Source organism: Pteropus vampyrus, unplaced genomic scaffold (assembly GCF_000151845.1).
Source record: "Pteropus vampyrus isolate Shadow unplaced genomic scaffold, Pvam_2.0 Scaffold465, whole genome shotgun sequence".
Classification (NCBI taxonomy): domain Eukaryota; kingdom Metazoa; phylum Chordata; class Mammalia; order Chiroptera; family Pteropodidae; genus Pteropus; species Pteropus vampyrus.
Genome location: NW_011889246.1, coordinates 713279 through 740847, shown reverse-complemented (window position 1 = coordinate 740847; position 27569 = coordinate 713279). Strand labels below are relative to the sequence as shown.

Here is a 27569-nt window from a genome sequence, read left to right as displayed (position 1 = left end):
ACTCATAATAAATCGAGAACTCTGAAATAAAGCAAGGAAGTAGGTGGTGATCTTGCCCTCTCGCCTTAATTTATCAATCCTTCTCTCTAAAAGAGTAAGTGCAACTTTTCTCTCATCTAAAAAGGAGGAAAGTCAGAGACTAGCACTGGTGACTAGGTGGGTGGAAAAGATAACCTTTGCAACAAGGGCACTTATCAAACACTAAAGCTTATAGGCTGCAGATTTTATCTCCTAAGTAGGCTGAAACAGGTCCAAGATAATCTTCCTAAAAAATTCTAAAGTCTTATGTAAACTTAGAGGAGTTCTTGGTATGACCAAAACACAAGCAGGCCAAATGATAATCTTCCGAAAGGCTTCAAAGTGCTCAGGGCCTTCACAGCTCCCTCTTTTGGCCTGAAGCTTGCCAGAGCATGAAGATCCAGCTTCAGTTGGAGTTATGCAACACTTTCCAGACTGGATTACACCAAGCATGAGGTCTTGACTGATTGCCAGAGCAGCACTCCCAAATGATTTTTGCATAAGAATTAAACTGCAGAAGGATCAACAGTAACCACAGACTGCTAGAAACACCCTTCCCATGTAGCTGTACGGAAGCCTCCAAACCATCTGTAGCAAACCAAAGAACAAGATAAACTGATGATAGAGAGTCCACAATGTCGTTCCTTCCAGACAGTTTGTAGCAAAGAACAAGAGAGAATTTAAACATTGTCATTGAATTGTTGATTTTACTTGGTGGCAAGTGAAACTCTATTTAAAACACTATGACAAGACCATCTATCAGGCCTTTAAAAATAATGTAAAGAGAAACTAAACAAATTTTCCTATTTTTTTGTTCCTCTGACAATTTATGCATCAAAGTTATAAGATTAATTTCTGTATTTTTACAAGAATTTTGGATGTCGCAGAAATTCAAAATAAAGTTTAATTAAACTTTAAACATTTGAGTGGTAAAAAGTGAAAAAAATATGGATGCCTTCTATTAAAAAAAATAACAGAGCATTGTTTATAAGGTAAGTTTGAGACGCTCTTGGCTGCTGGAACATTTATAGTAATACTCATGGAAGGAAAGTAATGATTAAACTCAAGTTTCGTAAATAGTGGGACTATCTGGATTTGAGCACACCAGAAAGTAGTTTGCCACCTGTGCTATATTGATTCAAATTTTTTGACTTTTAAATCTTAAAAATGTACAGATAACCTCAGGTATATAGTAGGAGAAATTTACATATAATTTGATACATATTTTAATTATTATATCTTATTACAGCAACTATTAGCAGCTCCAGCATGTTTGGCAGCTCTTTCAAATGCCATTCCACTACCCAATTTCATGAAATCCATTTTTATGTGAGACAAAGCACACACACTTGGTTAAATTTATAACATACTAGAGAATTGTGGACTTAGAGTTCTGAGTCTCACACAAGCTTTTATAGATCTGGATTATTTTATGGACGAAGAATAGAACTTCCTGGCTTTAGGTCTTAAAAGTAGGACTTTAAAAGCTCATAAAGAGACTCAAAAAGTATGCTGGGCATCGAACTGCTTTTAAAATTCAATTTTTTGATAAGAATAATTGAATTTAACCCAAGAGATTGAATTTCCTTAAAAACTATGTATGGGTTCAACACATTCAGAGAAATCTCCGCAAGAAATTTTTGTGGAATTCTAAAACTATTTCTAAAAAGAAAAAGACTCTGTAGTAAACATCATTCAACAGAGAAAATTAGGAAGGTATCAGATGTGTCAGCGTGCAGAGAAGATTCTACTACCACAGGCATCTCATATTCTTGGTAAATTCAGTTACGAATCTTACTAATTCCATCATAGGTTTCCTTTGATTAAAAATATCCTAAACTACTAACCAACGTAATTGCCATTTTACCCGTGTTGCTACTGCAAGCTGGGGTACAAGCATGGACACCTTTTAATAGACTTTGTTCTGCACCAGGGAATTTATTCATATTGTTTTGAAAAATAAACATCCTTAATGAAGAAATAGTCATGAGTTTAGGAATGAAAATGCCCCCCAAAATGCTATTACCAGTGGGATTGTTTTTTTAATTTCTTTTTTGGATTGCTTGTTGTTAGTATATAGAAACACAACTCATTTTTGAATGTTGATTTTGTATCCTGCAACTTTACTGAATTTGTTTATTAGTTCTGCGGTTTTTCTGTGGAATCTTTCTCGGACTCCCACAATGCATATAATTGATCCACTTGAGGGTATCTCATAAGCTCTGAGAGTTAACTTCATTCTCTTTTCTTTTTATTCTCTTGACTTGATAATTTCAAATGACTCGTGTTTGAGTCAACTGCTTAATCACGTCTACTGTTGAATCATTCTAGTGAATTTTTCAATTCAGTTATTGTATTCTTCAGTTCCAGAATGTTTGGGATACCATATATTTTTTTCAAGTTTAATTTCTTTTATTGTGGTAAAACATGTAATAGTTATCATTTTAACCATTTGTAAGTGGTAATCATTCAGTGGCACTAAATACATTGACGGGCTGTGTACCCATCACCATGATCTATACCGAAAGCTTTTCAACATCCCCAACATAAACTTTGTACCCATTAAACAGTTATTCCATTGCCTCTACATACTGATAATCTCTTTTCTGCTTTTTGTCTCTATGAATTTCCCTATTCTAGATACCTCATATAAGTGGAATCATACAATATTTGTCCTACTAAATCTGGCTTATTTCACTAAGCATATTTTCAAAATCTATCCTTGAATATACAAAAATTTTATTCCTTTTCATGGCTGAATAGCATTCAATTGTATTTGTATACCACATATTATTTATCCATCCATCTGTTCATAAGCACTTGGGTTGTTTCTACCTTTTAGCTATTGTGAATAATACTGCTATGAATACTGGTATACAGGTAAGTGTTAGAGTTTCTGCTTTTGAATATACACCTAGGAGTGAAATTTCTGAGTCTCATGTAATTCTGTGGTCAACTTTTTGATGAACTATCAAAACGTTTTCCACAGTGGCTGTACCATTTTCTATTCCTCCAGCAATGCACAAGAGTTCTACTTTCTCCACGTTTTTGCCAACATTTATTATGTTTCATTTTTCATTTTCTGTAAATGATATTATACTAGTGGGTGTGACGTGGTATCCAATTTTGATTTTTGTTTCCATAATAATTAGTATTGTTGTGCAACTTTTCATTTGCTTATTGTCCAGTTGTATACATTCTTTGGAGAAATATCTAGTCAAGTCTCTTGGCCATTTTTAAATTGAATTTTTTGTTACTAAGTTTTAGGAATTCTTTATATATTCTGGATATTTAAGACGTTATCAGATATATGATTTCCAAATGTTTTCATTCATTCAGGAGGCTGTTTTTCTGCTTTCTTCATGGTATCCCACGATTTATAAAAGTTCTTAATTTTAATGCAGTCCAATTTATCTAGTTTTTGTTGTTGCCTGTGCTTTTCGTGTCATATCCAAAAAATCACTGCAAATCCAATGTCATGAAGATTTTCTAGTGTTTTTGTCTAAGCATTTTATAGTTTAAGGGTTAAATGCAAAGGATTCCTAAAAGCTGAGGGCAAACACCATTTCTGATAGAGCTTTAATTGGCAATAGCTCTACAAAAAAAAAAATCACAATATGTCTTGGTCCTCAGATTCTTAGTTAATGACTTGTTAAAAATGAAATGGTCAATGAAAACAACTTTGAATTCCTTTCTATAGTGAAAAACCATTTTGTAATGTAATTAATTCTTTTAATTTGTCTTGAGTCTATTTGATTTTAGCATAAATTTTGGAATATTATGTTTCCTAATATAGATCTTATAGGTCATATGTGTCACATCAAATAATCTGTTGCCTTGCAAATATCCTGATTGTGTTTGTGAAGTATACACATACACACTGAGCTGAATGCTTCTTTCTTGTGTGTTATCTACTGTATATGTAGGGCTTTTTCCTCAATGGATGCCTAAGAGATATCACATGATTTACTGTCCTATGAGAGTTGAGAGAATAGTTATTTTTAAAAAGTTTGATAAAACTCACCAATCTTCCATGTAGTCCACTAAAATAATCTTTCCACACAGAATATAACCATAACTATGAACATGCATTTCCTAAGAATTATAAAATTTTTCTCTAATGACCAAACTGACACATTTTGAAACTTGAGAAGAGGGATGTTTAATTTGACACCTACTGCCTTTGAGTGTTAAATCCATTAAGATGATTCTCTCTGAGTTCAGACAATAATGATAAAACCATCTGTAAAACAAAATCAGTTACAGGTTAGCATGCACTGAAAACAGGATTACATCAGTTCTGTTTTTCTTGGTGTGAGTGGCATTTCCGTTGAGATTTCCTACCCTCTCCTACCCGTCCTCTCCTTGTTTTACTTTGTCAAAGTGAAAAAAAAGCAGTGCCATGTTACATTTACTGATAATGTGTATTTTATGTTTACTGTTTGTTATTACAAATTCCTATTTAAGCAAACAAACAACAGACAGACCATTAATTTCCTGAGAATTAAAACCAAACCCATTACAAATAAAACCATGCTAGATTTATTTTTTCTTAATTGAATTTTTTAAAACAGGCTATTCATGTGTAAAGCTTCCAAAAGGCCAGAATAGTGAAAAAAACATTAAAAGTCTCAGTCTCATAATGCTTTTTAGAAGAGCTATGTCAAGATCACAAATTAAAATTTCTTCGATTTAGCTAAAATTTAAAGCAGAAGTAAAAACAGCTTTAATACTAAGATGTAAATATATATAATAGTATTTACAAGGTTGTTATTTATTGAATATTTTGCTTTAACATAAAATTCCTATCAGGTTAAATAAAAAATTTATCTAACAGTAAAAGGCTGTGTTTGCATAGGTTAAGGAACTCTCATTTCCCAAAAACCTTTGAGTGAATAAATGCAATGTGTTAAGAGACAGAGAGGTTGGCTGATTTAGAATAACCTCTCTTGGTTTCTTTCTACTTTCTCATAATCTTCCATTTCTTCCTTACATGGCCATAAGTTCTCTCAAGGTAAGAAGAGATAAACATAGGAAAGTTAAACATCTCTCCTGGAGAAGTGAAATATTTCCATTTACTCCTTATGCTGATGATACATTAACCAATGAAAACTTCAACACTAATAAATTAAAAATACTCACATTTTTAAGCAAACTAGGATAGTAATCCACAGGTGCATAACCAAGACTTTGAGTAAAAAGGCCAACTTCTTTTATATTAAGTCTGAATGCCGAAAGTATATGAGATAACAACCGCTAAAAAACATAAATAGAAAGAGAAAAAAGTTCTCAAAAGTGGATGCAAGTGCCTATTACGTATAATGCCTAGAATCTGGGTCATAAATGGGATGGTCTCTAGGGAACAAGCAATCTTAATGTGCCCAAATACCTAGTTCATTTTGATTCAAGGTATAAAGAAAAAAATAAGCTTGCATTGAAACCATTACATTAAAAACAAGTCAATTCAAACAAATTAGTAACAGTGAAACAAAAATAATGAACAGTGCTTTAACCATATTAAGAATATGATCTTTACTGGTTTTTGAACAGCAAAATATTTTTATCGTAGTAGATATGATAACTAAGTATATGGCAAGGAACACATACATATCACTAGAGAAAGGAAAAATTATGTGATAAATAGTGCTAGGAAAACTTTGAAAAAAATTAGATTCTCACTTTATGTTATTCATCAAAATATACTTGAATTTAACATAAATTCAAGAAATCAATGTAAAAGTGAAATGAAATAATAAACAAGAAAAAATATAAGTACTTTTCATGTGTCTAAATGGGGAAGAATTTTGTAAACTGCAAATCAAGGAAGCAGATCATTAATTGTTGTAAATAAAAATAAAACCTTTTGTTTTTCAGACAATAAGTACAAATTAAAAAGAATAACAAATAATACAAATCATATGTAATCAAATTAATGTGTAAAATACTAAATGACAAACACTAAGCATAAAAAATGAGTATGAACAGATAACTTATAAGAGAAAATACAAATGTCCAAGAAACACATGTATGAATGTACATCCTCATCACCAAAAAGAGTAAATTTAAATGTCAACATACCATTGTTTTACTTAATAAATTAAAAATTTTACAAACATGAATACTTAATGCTAATCTGGGTTCTCCGAAACAGGTACTCTGTGTGAGCTACGAAAAGAGAATAAATGACTGTCCATACATCACTGTTGTTATGAACCGCACTATAAGGCACCCAAAGAGAGTGTGAGTGGGTATAATAGCCCACACCCAAGCTTGAGCTGTCAGGGCTACATCTATCCAGAATTTTGTAACCTGAACAAAGATGACTTATAGGTTGACACAGGCCTGCCTTATAGGAAGCAATTTGAGAATATATATTAAAGACTTTAAAAGTATCCAGAACTTTTAATATATTTGGTATACATTGAAGGAAATAAATATAAACATGACAATGGAGATTATGCTCAAAGATGTTCATTACAGTGTTATTTCTCATAGTAAGCAATGTCTAACAGCAGGGAATGATTAATTTAAAATGCCCTCACACAGTGGCTCATTGTAAGCCATTAAAATGTTTATAAAGAATTTGTAACAACATTTTAAGTGGTTATAATGTTAAATGAAGGAAGATGTAAAATTTTTAGAAATAATCTCAATATAAAAATAATCCATATATGGGAATGAAAAATAATCAAAGAAGATATTATCAAATGTTAACAGTGTCTAGGATAGTGCTATTATGAGTATATACACTTTTCATATTTATATACTTCATACACTTTTCTCCTATTTAATACATTTTCCAGTTTCCTGTATGTGTGCGCAATTCTTTTATAATCAGGGAAAAATATTTAGTTTTTGAAAAAGTGTTGTATTTGTAAATATTTTATTTTTAACAGCTTTGACATATAATACATATACCATAAAATTTACCCCTTTAAAATGTACAACACATTGGTTTTTAGTATATTCACAGGGAAACAGTCATTTTACATTTTTTAAAAAGTCCTGCACTCCATTTTGTGAGAACATATTATGAGATACAATGACTATGTATATGTGCATATAAATGTGTGTGAGTTCATATACAAAAATGTAGAGAGGACAGTCGAACCTAGGGAAGAGGCTCTATAACTTCAGTGAAGGATAGGCTACACAAGACCAGGATAACACATAATCATACCAGTAATGCCCAGAGTAGGTATCACTAATTCATTCTGGTACTCGTTTCAATTTTATCGTAAATGATTTCACATATTTAAAAAGAAATAAAATAAAATGACAAATTTTTTCCACCATCGAACGTAGTAAGCATTAGAAACACCAAGGGAGGAGCCTTCTGGGCCATCCCTCCCTTTCCCCACAGTTTTAGAGGTGTCTTTCCTCATGAGGAAAATTCTACCGCAGATCTAGTATGCACCCTTTCGTGTAGATCCTGCTGTCCCCCAAATGAGATCCTGTGTACTGTTTTTGAATTATAAAAGTTCACAGCAAGTTAACAAAGTAGCTTTGAAATATTAATACTTAGAAGATATTCATGATTTAAAAAATTCCAGCAACATGTTTAACGTGATTTACAAAAATGAATCTATTGAAGAGGGAGAAAACCAAGTTTATAGAGTTAAAGTGAACTTTTTGTAAGGTGTAAGATCATTAAAAGGCTCCTTACTAGAGTGAAGAAAAGGCAGGATGGAAGCCCCTTGTACATTATTTGAATTTTTTTCCTTTCAGTTCAAAGATGTACTTTATAAATACAGAAAGCAAACAGGGGTTGACAATAGCCCCAGGAGAATTTATTCATCTGCCAGTTATTTTCAAACACCAAGTGCAGTCTGGGTGACAGCAAGCAGTTGTGGTAAGGTCAGCAAAACCGGGGGGACGGGTAAATCACAGTCCGAGTACCATCCTTTGAGGGGTAGTATTTATTGGAGGATTCTGCTTAGTTCACCACAGCAGGAAGCACATGTGGTGCTCTCAGCAAACTGAGATTGGGGCCTGACCCCCCTGTGTGGGGTGCAATGCAGGTGTTCTGGTGAAGGAAAGCTCAGCCAGGCCTGGCCAGCCATATGCCACATTCATGTGGAGGTATCCATATCAGACCAGGCATGGGGAGGGAAGAGGCTAAGCTTGATTTGGAAGCTTAGGAAGCCAAGGGCTCAGAGTCAGGTACAGATGGAGGGAGGGCACTACCACGAGTGATTAATCTTCTACCACCAGACTTTTGGCATTTTATTTAACAAACACTTAAAGCAATTATATGCCAGATGCTGTTCAAAAGACTTTACAAATAGCAACTCATTTAACCCCCACAGCCTATGGGGTAAGTACTATTATTGAATCTGTGTTACAGATGAGCAAATTGAGACACACAGAGCTTAAGTAGCATGCCCAATGCTGGTTACCCACTCTATGGCCAAACCACTTTAAAAGGAACCTCCCTGTATCCATTTTCCATGAGGCAGCTACACTAGTTTAATAATGCAAATATGACTCAGCTTAAGGTCATTTATGGCTCCCAGTTATTCTTATATGAAGACCAAACTAGTTCTCAAAGCTATGAAATCTAAACTCGCCAGTCTGCAGCCCCTTCCTGGGACTGACTTTCCCTTACTAGTTTGTTTGGGGTCCATTAGGGCCATAGGTTCTTCAGCTCTTCAGTACTTTAGCGTATTCTAGTCCCTCTGCAGGGAGGGCTCTTTTAGCCCCTTTATCTCCTTAACTGTTGATTTTTGAGGTAATTCTAACAATTATGACAACTAAAATTTATTCAGTGCCTACTATAATGTGAAGTACTATTGTTAAGTTCTCTCACTATGGCATCTCAGTTTTCAATAAACTTCAATTAAGTAAAGTTTCAATTAAGCTACTTATAAAAAGATGGCTGTTATCATTATAATTTACATGATTGACCCTTAACCCTTTTCCTTTTTGCCCAGAGAATACTTGCTGGTGGCACTTGCAGCAACAGGGTTTACCCTGAGATAATACGCGGATTACAGTCCTAAACTTGCCCCCCAAGTTTGCCATGAAATATCTTGCTTTTATTATTATTTTTGCATTAATCTATTTATTAATAGTCTTTAGAAACAAATGAAAGCATTTATTTATAGCATTCTGTTTTTAGTGGTGGTATTTCCATTTACAAAGTATAGTAATTCTTAATCGCTGAAAATGTCAAATCCTAGGAAACATAGTATTCCTACACATGATGTTAAAAGAATGCTGTACTTTTTTTTTTCTAAATAGGAAAAGGTTTAACAAATTAAAAGCACAAAGTACTCCAGACCCAGTGGGATAAAAAGTAATATAGTGTATGTGCAATAGAAGGAAACCAGTTTCAAGGCCGTAACAGGTAAGGGTCAGTTAAGATTGCAGGTCTTAAGGAAAATTATGCCAAGGCTTTCCCCTGTGACCCAGTGCCTCCCAGAAGTACTCACATCCTGGGCCTTGGACCAGTGTGTGGAGGGTGGCTTCCCAAAACTACATGAGTTACTTTGGTAGCCAAGCCAATGAAAGTTATAAAAAAAAAATCTAGAACATTCAATAGATTCACAAAGTGCAATAAGGGATTGTAAATAATTCCTAAGTAATGTTTGAAATAGCTATAAACAGTTCCCTAGATAGTATTTACAATGCGTGCATTAGATAAGCTGACTGTAAAATGGTCTTGAAAACATGAAAATAACTTAATTGGCAGACCTATCCTGGCCTAAATTGCTAAAATGATATTGTTAGAAACTGATTGTTTAAACATCAAATATTATAAAGATTAGTTCCCTACCCAACCTTGCACCCTGTTTTTAAAAAACAAACAAACAAACAAAAGAAAAATGCTATATCATAATATTCAAGTGTTGGCAAGGATGTGGTGAGAGGGGCACTCCATTATTGCTGGAAGCTCAAATTTGTAAAGCCCTTCTGGAAAGTCTACTTGATGATATGTAGCCAAAACATTAAAATTCATATCCTTTTACTCAGTAATTTAATTTCCAAGACTATATCCTAAGGAAAGATTTAGGTTCATAGCAGCATTACTTATAACAGTGAAAACCTAGAAGCAACCAAACTACCCAAAAGCATTGGATTGATTGAATTCATCATGATGTAATTGACAGTGTGAATCATGTTTTGTAAAAAGATATTTAATGACAAAATAAAAGTAATGTAACATTAATTTGAAACATAAGGTGTAAAACTATGTTCTATGCGATTTTAATTTGTACGCACAAAAAAAAACTATTGGGAAGAAATGTAACAAAGGGTTACAGTAGATTATTTCTAGGAGTGATTTGAAATTTCTTCTTTAAAATATCTGTATTTCACCTGTTAGAATGGCTATCATCAACAGGACAAGTAATAACAAGCGTTGGAGAGGTTGTGGGAAAAAAGAAACCCTTATATACTGCTGGTGGGAATGAAAATTGGTACAGCTACTATGGAAAACAATATGGAGGTTCCGCAAAAAATTAAGAATAGAATTACCATATGACCCAGCAATCCCTCTTATTCGTATTTACCAAAAACAAAAACAAAAACAAAAACAAAAACAAAAACATTTATCTGTAAAAATACATGCACCCCCATGTTCATAGCAGTGTTATTCATGGTGGCCAAGATACAGTAACAACCAAAGTACCCTTGTGTCAAGAAGATGTGGTACACATATACAATGGAATATTATTCAACCTTAAGAAAAGAAGAAATACTATCAATTTGTGACAACATGGATGGATCCTGAGATAATCATCCTAAGCAAAATAAGTCAGAAAAAGTTGAGAACCATACGATTTCACTCGTATGTGGGATATAAAACTGAAAGCAACAAAAGAACAAGACTAATAAACAGAGACTCGTGAACACGGACAACAGTTTAGTGGTTACCAGAGGGAAGGAGGGGAGGGGAGGAGGTAAAGGGGGTCAAAATATATGGTGACAAAGGTAATTTAACTTTGGTTGGTGAACACAATGAAATATATATATGACATACTACTGAATTGTACACTTGAAACCAAAAATTTTATTAACCAATGTCACATCAATAAATTTAATTTTAAAAAGAATTCCAAAAAAAGTAGCACCCAGAAATTTAAAAATAATAAAATCTGTATTTCCAAAGTTTCTACAATTACCATATCTGTAAAACAAAATTACATGCTTTAACTTATCCCTTTTTTCCCCATAATTCTCTAATATGAATTGCTATTGAGGGCCACAAAAGTTTTATTCTGGAATAAAACAAGCACAGTTCCTAAGAAAGAATATATTGAGGCTTGGCTACCATTATATAACTTCAAAACAGACACCTCAAACTTTAGACCTCCAAATCTCTTTTAAAGTAATCTTAAAAAATGATAAGCACTTCTCATAGCTAAGAATAAATTTTTTTTACTGCCATCTAGTGGCAAACAGTCTAAACATAAAAGCATTAAATATTCTGTAGACACTGGCTCTTGGACAAAAATTAATTCCTACAAGCATATAACAGGTTTTCTGAAATGCTGACAGACCCGCTACTTCAACCCCATCACTTTAACGATGAGGAGCTGGGTTGCTGAATACATGAATCAATATCTACAAAAAGGATGTGGGTGTAAATGAACCTTAAGGGAATAAAGAAACCGTGCAAATATATCACCCTGACTGTGATCTAAAATCCTTCAAGGATAGAAAGTGCAGGAACCAACACAGCTGTGCATAAAACATTTTAAGCCCAATTTTAATTCATGCAGAAGTTTTAAGAACTCTCTAATGTCTGAAAATCCATTTTAAAAATGCTTCTACCATGAAGGTGGACTTTCACGGAGAGAAGTTTTAAATAAATCAGGGGAAAATCCACTGATTTATTTAAACAATGCGTTGTTCTCAGGTGTTCTTTTTTGTCCTTGCCTTATTGTATCTGCTCCATCTTGTAACAGGCAGCACATTCACAGGCAGTTAGGAAAGTTGGAGCAATGAGGCTGTGGTTTGGCGCAGGGTCTGGGTGTGGAAGAAAGGCTGTGCTTTTTGCTCAAAGGACTAGGAGAGCCAAAATGTGGTCAATATTCTTGAACTAAGACAGAGCACATATTTTGTGCTTCTCCAAATAATTTCATCTGATCATTAAAGTCTTTTAGAATTTCCACCACTTTGGTCTCTACTCCATCTCTTTATACATAATATAAATAAAAACTGTAAACAAATCTGTTACTCATTTATCCAACAAACATAGATTGAGTTGATCTTGACCTGTATTCAAACTACTCTACTAAGGCTATTGGAATAAAAAGCCCCTACGATATGATGAAGGGAGATCGAGATGGAAACAGCCATTATACACAGAATGTAGTGAGTGCTATAATAAGGGTAAGGCAATCACTGTGGGAACAGAGGAAGTAGTGATTAATTCCAACTGTAGGGTTTCACAGTGCTCCCACAGATGATGACTTTTGAGCTTAGTCGGATGGCTGGAGAAGGAGAGAAAAGGTGAGGGGAAGGAAGTATGGGAAAGAGAGTCAGAGAAAAATGAGTAGATGAGTAGAGAGGCAGCAGAGAGAGGCAGGGAGAATGGGGCCATGGTGGTCAAGCAAAGACAAGGCAAATGCTGTTACCCCTACTGTTCAAGCCTCTACTAGATTCCTAAGCAAAGATTGCCATCCAGAGCCTCAGCCCACCTGGTCAGACTCACTTCACAAATGCTTTCCCTTTGATTCCTGTGACGGCTAGTCATCAAATTCATCCACCCCTTCCCTACCTCTATACCACTTTTTTTCCCCTGAGAAATCCAACAACCTCCACCCATCTCTAGCTGCTAAAATTATACCTATCTTTCAAAATCCATCTTTTCCCAAGATTCTTGTTCTAGTTCCCAACTGGATGGGATTGTGTTCTGAAATCTCCAAGGTATCCTATTTGTATTTCTCTCACAGTGCCTTCCAAGTTCTTCCTTGCACTGTAGTTATAAGTTTCACCATTCAGAAAAAGTAGCACCCAGAAATTTAAAAATAATAAAATCTGTATTTCCAAAGTTTCTACAATTACCATATCTCCTAGGAAGGGACTGTCTTACTAATCTTTATGTTCCTTAGAGCAACTGTTAACTAGCTCTTGGTATTTCACACAATAGATATTCAATAAACACCAGCCACATCAAATTCAATAAAGCAGGTTGTTCATTTATAGTTACTAAACAATATATTTACGGCAGAATTCTTTTGTGACCTTGTTACAGTATAAAATGATAAATTTTCCTTTTCACAATTTGCTTTCCTAAGTTTCAATCCATAAAATATCCACAAAATACTGGGAAAAAAAACATAGTATTGCTACAACTTTTACTTCAAAGAGTTTTACTTCGTTTGGTAACACTGACTGGAACCTGGCACACTGATCTGGATGAAATTCCACTGAATAATATGCTGCTTTGGTGCCACACAGCCTATGGCAACCTATGGGTATACCACAGTACAAGAGCACCAAGAAGGGACAAGGACAATCTTAGCTGAAAGGGGCACTAGAAAATTATAGTATTGACTATACCTAAATAAAAATTATAATGCATAGCTATGCATTTTTAAAACTTTTTTTCCTGCAAACCTGAACTTTTGTTAGTTCAATGCAATTTATTTAATTATTTTTGCCAAAAAATTTAATCCTTGAGGTATAGCATGTTTAATCTTCTCTTCTCCCAAGACTTCACAGAAGTAGATTCAGTTCAGTTCTTGGCCAGCACAAATGCTGCCATTTTGAACACTTGGAAGGTTCTTTTACCATATAAAATACCTACACTCAAATGCTGAATTAGTTCCTTTTTTATGTTCCTATGGCAGTTCTGTATACATCTAGTAAAACATTTATGTTACTATCTGAAATTGTTTGTTAAGTAATATTAAAATTCCCAAATTAAATCACCAGCAAGTGATTTATATTTTTCTAAATTAGATACCATAGCAAAAAATGGCAAATTTTCGTAATAACACAACCTTAAATTATAACTTCCCCCTTCCAACAAGAACCATCTAAAACTAGATAAGTTGCCCTCTATAAAGTAAAATGGACCAGCAATAGTCTGTGCATGACAAAACAACAAAGAAGGTAAGTGTTATAAAACTTTAAAAAGATAGTAAAGAGTTGCATAAATGGAGATATACCATGGTCTTAGCAAGAAAAATTCAATGTCATAAAGATGTCAATTCTCTGTCATAGACTCAGTGCAGTGTCATTAACAATCCTAAATAGGTTTTCTGGTAGAATTTCAAAACCTCTTCTAACATACATAGAAAGCAAAGGACCAAGCATAGAACATGCTAGAGAAAGAAGAAAATTTTAGAGGTAAACATACAGTGACTCCATTTCTATGAAGTTAAAAAACAGGCACATTAAACAAGATGTTGTTTAGGGATACATACACAAAGGGCAGAACCAAATGCCTCAAATTATTTTTTGATGACGGTTCTAAAAGACAAAGTAGAATAAAGCAAATTAAATATTTCATACCACCACAATAATTATTCTGTGCCTGTTAGTATGAAGCACCCATAATATGAAATTTCTCAGGAAGGAAATATTATTCTGACAGTTTCATTGCTAACTCTTCTAAAATCTGAAAGCCCTAATATTCGAGAATATAAGAAAGACTTCATATTATGAGATATAATTCATACCTATTGCTGATAAAACTAAAAGAAACAAGATACAAATTGCTTGAAAAGTTATTTAGAATTCTGTAAGTTAAAAATCTTTTTTTAAGCTTCCATGGTATTTCTTTATTATTTTCAAATTACAAGTAATTTCAACATGTAACTGGCATACCTGATACCAGAATAATCTATAATCTAAATCAAGAAGAAACAAGTCCTAAATTAAAGTTATAGGTTCATTTCTCACATGTTCTTTCTGAAAACCAGACATGTTTAAATTAATTTAATATCATTTTTAAAAAACTCTCATTATTTTCAATACAAATATTTATAATAATGCATCCTTTACCAAAGTAATAAGAAATGGTTAGACTTTTTAAGGAATGAAAACAGGCTAAACTTAGGACATACACATTATTTCCTACAAACAAAAAATGGCAATATGAATAAATTAACTGAAACAATGCCACAGAAACAAACAATGGCTAAATCCCAACCTGGAACCCAACAACTTGTGTCCAACTGTTAATACTCTTGCTAATTATTAGTCTAATTAGGGCATAGTAGGGTAAATCTTGTAGATCTGCAATTACCACAGTTCCTTTTATTTAGATTTGATATTTAAACTGTTAAATGATTTCCAATTTTACAGAATCTATGTCTACTTAAGCTTCAATGGCAGAGTTTAATTCAGTGAACAATTTCTACTGAAGGAAAACTAACCACATAAAACATGCATTGAGAAACATTTTTCCCCATTACATGATTAGGAAGCAAGATTCAATAAGTTAGTCATTATTTTGCTGCTTTCCTTAGCCACACACTCTGAGATGTAGGAAAGTTCAAATATGATTATGATTTCAAATCAGGGAAGAAGCCAGAGTACAACTGGTTTTCTTCCTGAGAAAACTTGAAATCCTACCATTTAAAACATGTAGATTTATTACTCAGCACTCTTTTAAGTAAAGGTTAGTGCTGAGAAACCATGTATTATTATTGATCAAGCCCCGGCATGGGTCTGCTGAAATACCCTTAAGATGAGTAGGTGTAAACCAATCAAGTTTTCTCAGTCTTGGTACTATTGACATTTGGGGCCTGAAAATTCTTTGTTGTGGGGGACTGCCCTGCGCATTCCTGGTCTCTATCCACAAGACAGAAGTAGCAACCCCCCTCCAGGTTGTGACAACCAAAAACGTTTCTAGACATTGCCAAATCTCCTAAGAGCAAAGCAGTCCCAGCTATGAAGCTCTGGTTTAAAAACATATCTGCTTTTGAAAATTAGTTTGGATTATAGTTTTTGAATATTTCTCGTCTGTGGTATAAAAATGAATATTGGCAATATTGAGGAGACTTTTGTGACTGATATGGAAATATCTGACTGGAAATATCAGTCACAAAAAGATAGTATTATGAGAAATTGCAGAATAATTACATCCAGCGTAATTCCAGCCTAATGCTATGTTTGAACTGTTTGATTTTTTGGGGGGTGTGTGAGACTGTATTAAAGTATAATTTATGTAATTTAAAAAATAAAAGTAAAGAAAGAAAAAGGTCATGGGACTTTAAAGTTAAATAGACTTTGATTTGAATCCTAGCTATATGACGTTTGGGTAAAATTTTTAAAGAATGTTTGACCTACAGTTCCCTCTTTATAAAATGTAAATAAAATTGATTTCATAGGTTTGTTACAAAATTAAATGAGGCATATGCATGGGAAGTAGCCAGCATGGCTCACAGCACCTCCTGGATCACAGGTAGCTACTATGTCTTAAGTCTCAGTTTGGGTAACAAATGGAATATAGTCTGACAGCTAGGTAACCCTGTTCCTCAATTCTGGGTACCTTTAGCCTTCTCTCTCTTCATTATCCTGATTAAGGTCCACGTCCTGCCTTCTGAATCATCACAAATGCCTCGTCTCCCATACACTTATCTACATTGAGGGTATCATCTCTAGGTTTACCGGAATCAAATAAGAAATGTATAAAGAGACCAAGGAGGAGCAATGCTTGAAAATTGGGTCATCTACCTCACTCTTTCTCCTGGTATGATGTGGAGATATCTCAATTTGAATCAGCCAGGTTCTTATTACCATGTAGACGGTCCATTAAATCAAAACCTCTGGGTGTGGAGCCCTAGAATCTGCTTTTCCAACAGGACACCCCCCTCCTCCACTGCACTGTAAGGTTTGATGGTCATATCCTAGCACCTGACCAGGGCCCAAACACTATGTATTTAAACAACACACACACACACACACACACACACACACACACACACACCCCCCCCCCCCCCCCCCCCCCCCCCCCCTCTCTCTCTCTCTCTCTCTCTCTCTCTCTCCTATGTACTGTGGGGGAAAAAACGAGAGAATAAAGAAAAGCCCAGGTCATCCTATCACCTCTTTGTTGGAGCGAATCCTTCCTCTGGTCCAAAATCTACTATGACAGCAGTCCAGACAAGTCTTAGACCATTCTGTGTAGCAATATCACTCAAGGTGCTAAATTAGAATACTTTCAGAGTGAAAACATCCCAGGGAGTCAGCTCCGATTAGGTTCAACTAGTAGCTCTGTCGCTCAGTAGAGAAAAATCGCTTAGTGTCACTAAGCTTCTGTTTCTAAAATATCTTCGAAATGGAGAAAATAATACCTCTCAAGATTAAGAAGACCAAAAGAAACCATGTATGAAAATCACCTGGTTAGAGATATGGCTCAGAGTGAGCGCTAAATACATGCTAATTTTCATGCTTCAGTGGCCAGGCTGATGCAATTTCTCTGAGACAGGCCAAATGTCTAGAAGCTATCCTTATTAGGAGAGAGATGTCTTTGATACATTCTGTTCTATAATTCTCTTTGTCTACAAATCAAACATTAGCAATAGTTTATACTGAACTTAAATATTTTCAGTTTCCCCAAATTAGAGGCATGATCTCCACTTTATTTCCCTAAGGTCTATCTTCCAGGGTTCCCAGGAAGGCATCGCTGCCGCCCCAGCTTCAGGATGTATGCAAGCTGGTATTTTCCATGCAGTCCACTCTATAAAAAAAATTCCCCTGGGCTCTTTCCTCTGCCTCCTATCATGACTTCATATTCAAAACACCACCCCCCATACTCTCTTTGTTTTTGGGGAGAGGACACCATAAGGAGGAAGCACAAGCTCAAAACTTTCACTGCTCAGTTCTATGAAGAAGGACAAAGGTTCCTGGAAGGCAGAAATTCCCGTCCAATGAAAGGCAAAACATTAATTTTTCCTTGTATTTATTATTCCTGTCCATACTTTAAATCTTCATAATCAATAAACTTATATCCCTGAAATTATTACCTGGCAGTCTAAAACAACTAAGTATTTGGATCTGTTTTATCTGCAGTATCTCTTTGTTTTCTTCTCATTTCTACTCTGTGCAGTTTCCTGCATTCTTACATCTTTCAACTAACAATCCTTCCCCATAAACTATGGGCCCTTGTCTTTTGTCCTAAAGCCTAATTTTTCCTAATCCTTTTCTCACTTCACTCTGGATACTCAAAATTGTGCTCTGATGTCTCTCTATAATTTTAAAAATACTCCAAATAAAAAGATATAAATGGTATTTAAAATCAAATTCAAAAAGAGAACTTTTTAAATTTAAAACTTGGTATATGTAATATTCTCATGATAGCATATATTTGTGAATTATGGTACACTATTCATATATTTGTGAATTATGGTACACTATTCTTCAAAACTTTTGCACATCAATTAAATGTGCCAATTGGTCTCACTTAAAAGATGGAACAAAGTTATTCGCATCTCTTTTGCACTTTTACATCCAGAGCCAAAACAAACTACTACAGAGAAATTTCTGTAGCTTTTCCTTCAAAATCCTGCTTTCAATGTTTTTTTCCTTTTAGAATTTATATGTCCCATGCAGTTTAAATGAAATGATCTACAATAAAAAGCTAACTGGCCTGGTATTTTTAGAGCCCTTTTTACTATGAAATAAACACTCAGAAATCTGGAGAATTGCAGTGGTTAAGTCTGTAAGTGAGAAGGAAAGCTAGTCATTCATAGAACCACCCAACACCCATTGTTTACATAGCCTATTCCATGAGCAGGATGCTGACATAACACAATTCACAAAATTTCCAAACACAGGTCCAATCATAACAAAGTCTGCAATTTTTACATTTGCTTACAGAACCTCTTGCTTGCTCACTCATTAGTTCCAGGGGGGAAAACAGAGTTGGTTTTCCAAAATCCAAAATCAAAAGGCTTTAGAAAAAAGAGTTTGAACTAAATAGCAGTATGAGTGATTCAAACAACGCTGTTAAAACATATCTATGATCATGTGATATAGACATAGTTAGATAGACTGAGAAATGTATGCTTTACTAAATACACTTGCTATAAAGCAGATCATGTGTTTGATAAATACTTTGCCAAACTTAAATGATCATTAATTTGCAAGCACTCTCAACTCTGCTTGCCCTTCTTTCTAAAGTACTGTGGAACTTGCCTTGTAAAACCTGACCCTTGTGAATCCAATTCTGTATCTTCTCTTCACCAGTGCCTACACTGCCGATACTGCTGAGAACATCAGACACCAGAGCCGACAACTTTGGCTCTAATTTCATGACCACAATCCCAGAATTGGCTCAGCACTGCCTTGCAACACTCCTACACTTCTCTAGTCAATTTGCTTGGCAACTTCCTAAGCAATTATTTCATGTCGTCTCCTCTCTCATCACACCACTATCCCTTCCCCCCAACTCCTGGCTGAAGACCTTGCTTCATATAGGTGAGAAAACAGCAATTAGCAAGAAATTCTCTCATCACATCACCAATCAGTTTAGAAACTTAGCTACAGGCACACTGCTGTTTTCTGTCTTCTCTCCTGACCAAGTGCCTCTGCTCCTATAAAGTGGACTTATCTACTTGGGCTCTGACCCCCTCTCCTTTCCACTTCATCAGGACTCTCTCCAGCATCATCACTAGATTATTCATGTCAGTTTACAAACATGCTCTAAGATCTCTCTAACTTAAAAAAAATATTCTCCTTGATCCTACACCTCCCTCATTCTAATTACTGTCCATTCTTTGCTCTCCGTTTATCCAAGTGTCCTGAGAAAACTGTCTAAACTTGCCTTCTCTACTTCTTCACCACATATTCATTCTTCATTCTTCTCTAATCTGGCTTTTTTCCCCTACCAATTCATGCATCAGAATCCACGATGCAAGTCCATGGATCTGCCTCCGCCGTTATCCATGCTCACCCCCTCAGCAGTATCCTGGTGTTGACTCTTCTCCCAAGGCCACCACCTGACAGGCCTCCAGCATGCACAGGCACCATACACCATGGCACCGTGTGGCACACAACCAGTGCAGATACACATGGTGTCCTACCAGCTTGAAACACTCTTGTTTCAGCCAGTGGTTTCTATCCCCATCCAGCTTAATATGCTAGTACTTTGTCCTCAACCTGTTTTTTAAACACTGGAGTACTGAGTTCAGTGATCCCTCAGGAGATCTTTTCTAGTTCCAAAATTTTAGAAACCATCTATTGCTGTCTTCTGTCATAAAAAGTCTAAATCCACTTTTGATGTCTGACTACTGACAGTTCTGAAGTCACACCACTCCACTTTCCCCTTCTGTCCCACATCTGGGCAAGCTTATAAAAAAGCAGATAAAAAGGCCTGGGTGCTCCCTCCTGTGGCACCAGTGGGAAGTTCAAACCTCACAAAACCCACACAGGGCAACTCTTAACCCAAGCCCCATTCTCTAATGACCATAAAAGCCAGTGCAGTCTCCTTTCCTGACAGATGAGAAGTACTCTCCACCAGTATACTTCTTTCCAGTGTCACTGCTTTCACTCCGATCCCAGCCACTACTGTCTCTCATCTAGTTGCTGTCACAGCCTCCTACCTGATCTACCTTTTTTTTTTATTTTTGCCTCCTCTCCTCAGGTCCACTTTTCATAAGGCAACAAGGAGTGTCAGGATGTAGCTCTCTCAGAGGCAGAACAATGTGTATGGATGAGTAATTCTGTGAGTTTTGAAGGCAGTAATAATTTTGATGAGACTGGTTTCCTATTCAAGAATAGAGATTAGGGAACAATGGGATGAATATATAGGATGTGAAAATCTGAAGCTCAGTTACCTCTGTGGTTCAGCTAAACCCACTGGACAAGTACATTTCCTATAGCTAACAGGAGAGGCAGATAAGACTGAGGAAATCGCTAGGTTGATATCACATGGTTCCGACATCTGACTTGGCAGCATTCACCTTCACTTACTCCCAGATTTGAGGACAAGCAAGGCTATTCAGTCCCAGGTTCTTGCTATACGTACTTTCAGTGAAATGTGACACTCCAGTGATGTGAAGCCCAGTAGCAAAACAAACTGAACAGCAAAGCTGAAAGACCTAAGTCCTAGTTTCCCAGCATAGCCTGCTTTCTATATGCTTAATATTTAGAGCCTCGCTTTTCTCATTTCAAAGAAACTATTTTTCACAAAGGGTTGTTAAATGCATCTATGTATGAACAAACTATAAAACACCATACGAATAGAAGTTGTTACTATAACTCCCTCTGACAAGCCCTTTAAAAAAAGTACTTTTAATTTGACTGAGGTGTTTTTTATTACTATAATTATAGAAGCAACAGAGTAAAGGTCATTATGGAAATTTCAGAGATATAGAGCAATACTTATTGGGTAAAGATTCTTGGATCTTACAGTAATTACAGACTTCTATTTCCAGCTTGTTTTCCCCTAGATAGCAGTCTTTTCCCAGTTTCATTTTCCACTACATTCTTGGCCTCCATTCACCCAAAAGTTACATGTAAGAATGAGAATAGGCAGAATTTCATTAAACAACCATAAAGCAATATATTGTTAAAATCAATGGAAAAACAAGATTCTACTGTCAGGGAACTATTCTACTATAAAAACTTCGCCATAATGTATCTATATTGAAAATAAACTACAGCACTTATTTTGTGCCTCGCTTTAGAGGTGTAGCAGCAGGACAGTTTAGGTTGCTGCACTCATAGAGTTTACTTTCCATTGAGGGAGGTGGAAGAAAGCCATAAATAAAGTAAACAAGATAATGACAATGATAAGTGTCATTGAGAGGAAATAATCAGGATGCTGTGATTTGAGAAAAACAGAAAAGAATGGATTTACTTCAGATAAGTAAAGGAAAGTGACTCTGAAGACTGAGCATGTGACCAAGAGTTGTGGAAGGAACAGTATTCCAGATGGAATATGCAGCAAGTTCAGATCAAAGACAAGAAAGTGCTACTGAAGACACTCCACTAAGGCCAGCATAGCTCTGCCATAGTGAGCAGAGGGAAGAATGGAATGAGATGGGATGGCGATGAAACAGGGATCCAGCAAGTAGTGTCTATAGACTGTGGTAATAGGAACTGTGTTATTTCAAGTGCAACAGGATGAAACTAAAGGGTATTTAATAGAAAAATAACTTGATTTATATTTTCAAAACTATTAAATTTGAGCTTTATGTTGTAGATAGAAGCAATGAAAGTGTTTCTGAGGAGGGCAGTGGCATGAGCTATGCTTTATGAAGATTGGGTTAGTGATACTGTGTACAGTAGACTGGAAAAGGAGGAAGATATTCGAGGTTGAAACACTAATAGCCAGCTATTATATAGAGTCAAAATTTGACAAGTGCCTGCATTGCAATGATAGAGAGATATACTGCACAGGTGGAATGAATAGAACTTGGTTTACCTGGAGCAAAAGAGGAAGAATCGGAATTGTAGAGTGGGTTTTCAACCTAGAGAATAAAAGAATGCTACTATAAGGAAAACACACTAAGTATAAACGCAGAGGCCCAAGTAAAGAGAAGATAATGCATTCAGTTTTAGCAGTGACACCAATTTCCTCTTATTCTGCAGTTACCACCCTGCTACCTCACTGCATTATTCTGTCTCAGCATTCCAGTTGTTTCTCACCCAAGACTGGGCACCAATATCATTAGACTCAAGCCACACATCAATCTACTGAAGAAGGATGTGGAGGTTATTTATTTATTCAATTCCATTGGTTATTCTGATGTATAGCTAGGATTGAAACTCACTGGCCCAAGTAGAGTATGAAAACAAGATTGATTTCTTATATTTTGGGGTGGAGGACTATTACGGTCATTTTCCCTCTGCTTAAAGAACAACTTTAGTATTTCCTTTACTGTGGGTCTGCTGTTGATAAATTCTCCCACTTTTTGTTTGATTGTCTCTTTCGTAAAAGAGTAAAAGTCATTTCTTCTCCTGATCCTCTGCCCACCCCGCAGCATTTAAAGATATCAATACACTGTCTTCTCTAGCTTTCATTACTTCTTTGAGAAGTCACTAGTCTGATTGTCAAAGCTGGTACTAGAGTGATGCAAGGGACTTGCCTTGGATGTAAAACTATATCCACTGTCACATTGCTACCAGAAATGTACAATATAGTTCCTCCATACCTTAAAAGCATTTAGTGTTCTATTTTTTATTTTAGGCATTCAAGTGTGTACTGACATTTCACTGCGGTTTTAATTGCCTTCCTCTGATGGCTAATGAGACCGAACGTCTTTTTGTGTGCATACCTGCTATCTGTATACCTTTACTGGTGAAATGTCTGCTCATGTGTTTTGCCCATGATAGTGTTTTTACTGCTGAGTTCTATGACTTTATATAATCTAGATACTACTCCTCTGTCACATGTGATTTGCATATATTTTCTCCCAGTCTGTAGCAAGTCTTTTCATCCCTTTTACATGGTCCTTCACAGAGCAAAAGTTTTTGATTTTGATGAGGTCCAAATGATCAATTTTCCTTTATGTACTGTGTTTCTGACATGAAGTCTAAGAATTCTGCTTAGTTCTGGGTTCTAAAGATTTTCTACATTTTTCCCCGAAAAGTTATACAGTTCTACATTTTACATTTAAGTCCCTCATCTATTGTGAGCTAATTTTACATATTTGTAAGATTTAGGCTAATGTCAAATTATACTAGCACCATTTGTTGAAATTCTTCCATTGAATTGCTTCTATACCTTTATCAGAAATCAGTTGAGCCTACTTGTATTAAGTCTATTTCTGGAGTTTCTAGTCTGCTCCATTCATCTATTGGTTTATCCTTCTGCCAATATCACCTGGTCTAATTACTGATGCTATTATCGTAAAGCCTTAATATTGAAAAGAGTGACTCCTCTCACTTTTTTTGTAAAGACTGTTATACCTGTTATTGCCTTTCCATATAAATTTTAGAATAAGTCTATGTCTACAAATAACTTTCCTGGGATTTTGATAGAAAATGCTTTAAATTTATAGACCAATTTGAAGAGAACTGACATCTTTACTATGTTTAGTCTTTCAATGCATGAACACTATATGTCTTTCCACTTTTTTATGTCTTTTTTATTTAATTCATCAGTATTTTGGAATTTTTAGCATACAGATGTTTTGTTGAGGATATACCTAAGCATTTCATTCTCTTAGGAGTGACTCCAAGTGACACTGTTTTTAATTTCAGTTTCCACATGTTCATTGTTAGTTTATGGAAAAAGTAGTTGTTTTGTGTGATCTATCTGATGACTCTGATGAACTCATTTATCAGTTTTAAGAGCTATTTTCACCTTTCTTTTTTATTTTTGGTAGATTCCTTGGAATTTTCTACATAGACAATTATATCATCTACGAATATGTAGGCCTTTTTTTTTTCCTTTCCAACATTAGGCCTTTTCTTTTTCTTGTCTACCACAGTGACTACAACTTCTAGTGCTATAAGAACATACATCTTTGTCTTGTTTCTGATTGTAGGAAGAAAGCATTTAATCTTTCACCATTAACTTAAGTATGATATTATTAGCTGTAGGTGTCTGGCAGATGTCTTTATCAAATTAAGGTAATTATCCTCCATTCCTAACTCACTGAGAGATTCTTGTCATGAATGGGTATTAAATTTTATTAAGTACTTTTTGCTGTACCAATCTGACAGGATGATTTTTCTTCTTTTGCTTGTTAATAGGGTGGATTACACTGTTTGATTTAGTATAGTTATTTTAAAGTCTGAGTCTTACAATGCCAGTATCTGGAGACTTCATGTGTCATTTTGTTGTCTGTTATTTCTACTGATTCCATATTGTTGTCTTGGTTCTTTGTGTACCTACTTTTGTTTTATGCCAAGCACTACATTTGCAAAACCCTTAGTAAAAATAATTTGAGGCACCAAGAGGATATTGGTTTCCTTCAAAGAAGCTCTGCCAGATCTGAAGCACTAGTAATTCAGGATCGCCTTAATCCAATTTCAGTGACTAAAATAATCTGAAGTACTCCTTGGAAGGGCCTATCTATGTCAGTTCACACTCTTAAAGTACATTCTTACAGGGTCCCAACTTAAAATGAAGGGTTCACCAGGACTTCTTCACTTGGTAGGCCACAGACTCTAATTCCTATCTTCCTAGCTCTGCAATGTTGCCAAAAGCATCCAAGGTTACCCCCTTTAAAATTGGTAGACACCTCTATCCCCAAACAGTGGGTTCAACTCTCTTACCCCTGTCCTTACTTGGATCTTGATCTGCAAAGTTTTGACTATTTTGTAAGTTTTTTCATGCCTTTAAGCATGTTTTTAATATACTGACAGGTTTTCTCATTCTCAGGAGGGTTCATCTGATTTTTGGGTTAGCGACTGCTGGAAACAGAAGTTCCTTATGACTTATTTTGAATATCTGATGGAAGTTGTGAACTTTCTTCCATGAGAACTATACATACTTTTAACATTTTAATACAGTATCGTGGAGTTTGCTGACTCTTTGAAGTCCACAGGGTCTAGGGTCCTCAAGTTAAAAAGTCCAATATAGTAAAAAGAAAAGGGAATTGTAATCATAGTTCACATGTACTGACAGCTTTCTCTGTGTTAGGCACCATGCTAATAGCACAGCCCTATAATCATGCATACTTTTGCACTTAGCCCTTATAGTCTCTGCAGGAGGCATGGTTGTTGTTATTCAAAGTGCTGGGCTGATTCATGAGGAAAACCAGCAGTGCTGGGGCCAAGAGAACTTTCTATTTCTGCTGCTGCTAAGATTATGAACCTTGAGTCAACATAAAGGAGTTACTAGGCAGAGGGTCAAGGGACAATGTCTCAAATATGAATATGTTTTGAACAAACAAAACCATCCAAAGGGACCTCCCTGGTACATGGTGCAAAATAGCAGAGGTTCCCACAGGACCTAGAAATTGCAGTCAAGAGGGAAATAGTGGCCAATTTCCAGGTGTCCTGGGGTGGGGCAACCTCAGCAGAGGAGATGGCCTATAATCAAGAATATAATCAAAGGCTTAAGACTCAGACTCCTAGATTGGATATACAGCTGTAGCTTAGGAGGCTTAGGAGTGTACTAAAGGCACCCAGAGCCAGCTCTCCCAGGAGAGCTTCATGACCCAGCTAGTGAAGATGGAATATCCAGAATGCTACTGCACTTTACTGTCATTAAAGGTTACAAGTTTTGGCAGGAAAAGGCTATTGAGCCTAACAGTGGTTTGGGAAGACTAGAAATTGTGTCACACACAATTGTCAGATGTCCCACTGTACTTTCATATACATGAAACCTGTTCTTAGAGCCTAAATTGGTTTTGCACATAAACACAAAGCAATTTTTGAATGTACTGACATCTTCTGGCTGCTCCAAACATGTAACTACCATATCTACCAGGGGAGATTTTATGGTATTTTAGTCAGAGTTTTATCAAGAGCTGTCCATCGTTTTGGAAAAACATCTCCCAGAAGGTAAGGCTGCTCATGATATTTACCTCATCATCACATTACCCTCTTATGTCAGCCAGTATTAGTGGTGGTCACATTCTCGGAGAACTTATGTGTAGATGCACATATCAGATTGTTTGTTATGTCTTCTAGGGTTGAAACATCCAGCACTTACATTTTGAAATGTATATTATTTTATTAATATTATTTTCTTTTTATTTTTTATTTATATTGTAGTAAAGGCAATATATTGATTTTTTAAAGAGTGTTTATGAATTTCTTTTCAGAATAGCTTAAGAAGGCATCATAAAATATTTGTTCTAAATAATTTGTGTTGGGTCTGAAAGAGCTGAGAACCCTGCTATGTCTTAAAACAACGTTCTACACATTGTACTCGGGTGATAATTTCAAAGCCCGTCCCTTAAAATCCCTTTTAGGCCCTCCTGCTGCTCAGATACAAACAAGTCTCCCAGAATCAGCCTCTGCAGCCCCACCTTATAATCCACAGGCCTCTCTCCTTCAGCCCCTCGTATTTGTTATGTTCCCTCCCACTACATGCTGCCCACTTCCTGTATCCCCTTCCCTCTGCTCCTCACCTACTGACCCCTAACCCTTCTTCAGATGTCAGCTCTAGTAAGACCACTTTCTGTCTTTTGCTATGATTCTCCTAGGCCACCCTTCTCCCAGACACAGTCCTTTGGTTTGAATGAGCACTGACTGATGGCAGCCTGACCCTTGGACAATATGCTCCACAGGGCAGGGCCAGGGCCAGTTTAAGCACTACTATATGTTCAGCATAGCACAGGTAGGGCCTGGTGCACACAGGCATCCCATTTGGTGAATGAAGATGGAAGAGCAGAGAAAAAAACACCATTACAGGCTCCTGGTTTCCATTCTAAGAATGAGCATTTATAGCAATGACTTCTTTTTACAGTTTTGAGACATGCACATTCACTTTGGTACAATGACTCTCTTATTTAGATGAGACTCTTCCATACTTTGCTTCCTCCTCAAAGTTTTATACCATAAGAACCCTCTATACGAGAATGGGAATATCGATTAGGTAAGAGTTTTCACAGCTCATATGAGCTTTCTCTCTTTCTTGGTAAACATTTGTCTTATTTTTAGGATGATTTATACTAGCTGGCATCTATCTGTTACATGTAGTATAGATACTTGTAATAAATATTTTAAAATGTCTTATTTGGTGT

At 35.7% G+C, this 27569-nt stretch overlaps 1 protein-coding gene across 9 annotated transcripts in view; it reads right to left on the bottom strand.

Annotated features, from left to right (window-relative positions):
- Window positions 1-27569, bottom strand: part of FANCC (Fanconi anemia complementation group C) — a 240373-nt gene that overhangs the window by 65498 nt on the left and 147306 nt on the right. For all 9 annotated transcript variants that reach the window (XR_002777595.1, XR_002777594.1, XM_023524466.1 and 6 more), the window contains 2 exons: window positions 5161-5274; window positions 4197-4261 (listed from right to left, as the gene is read on the bottom strand). Coding sequence is in view for 7 of the 9 variants with exons in the window: in XM_023524466.1 (XP_023380234.1) it covers window positions 4197-4261; window positions 5161-5274 (179 nt within the window). In the remaining 2 variants the exon portion in view is untranslated. The remainder of the gene's footprint in view (window positions 1-4196; window positions 4262-5160; window positions 5275-27569) is intronic.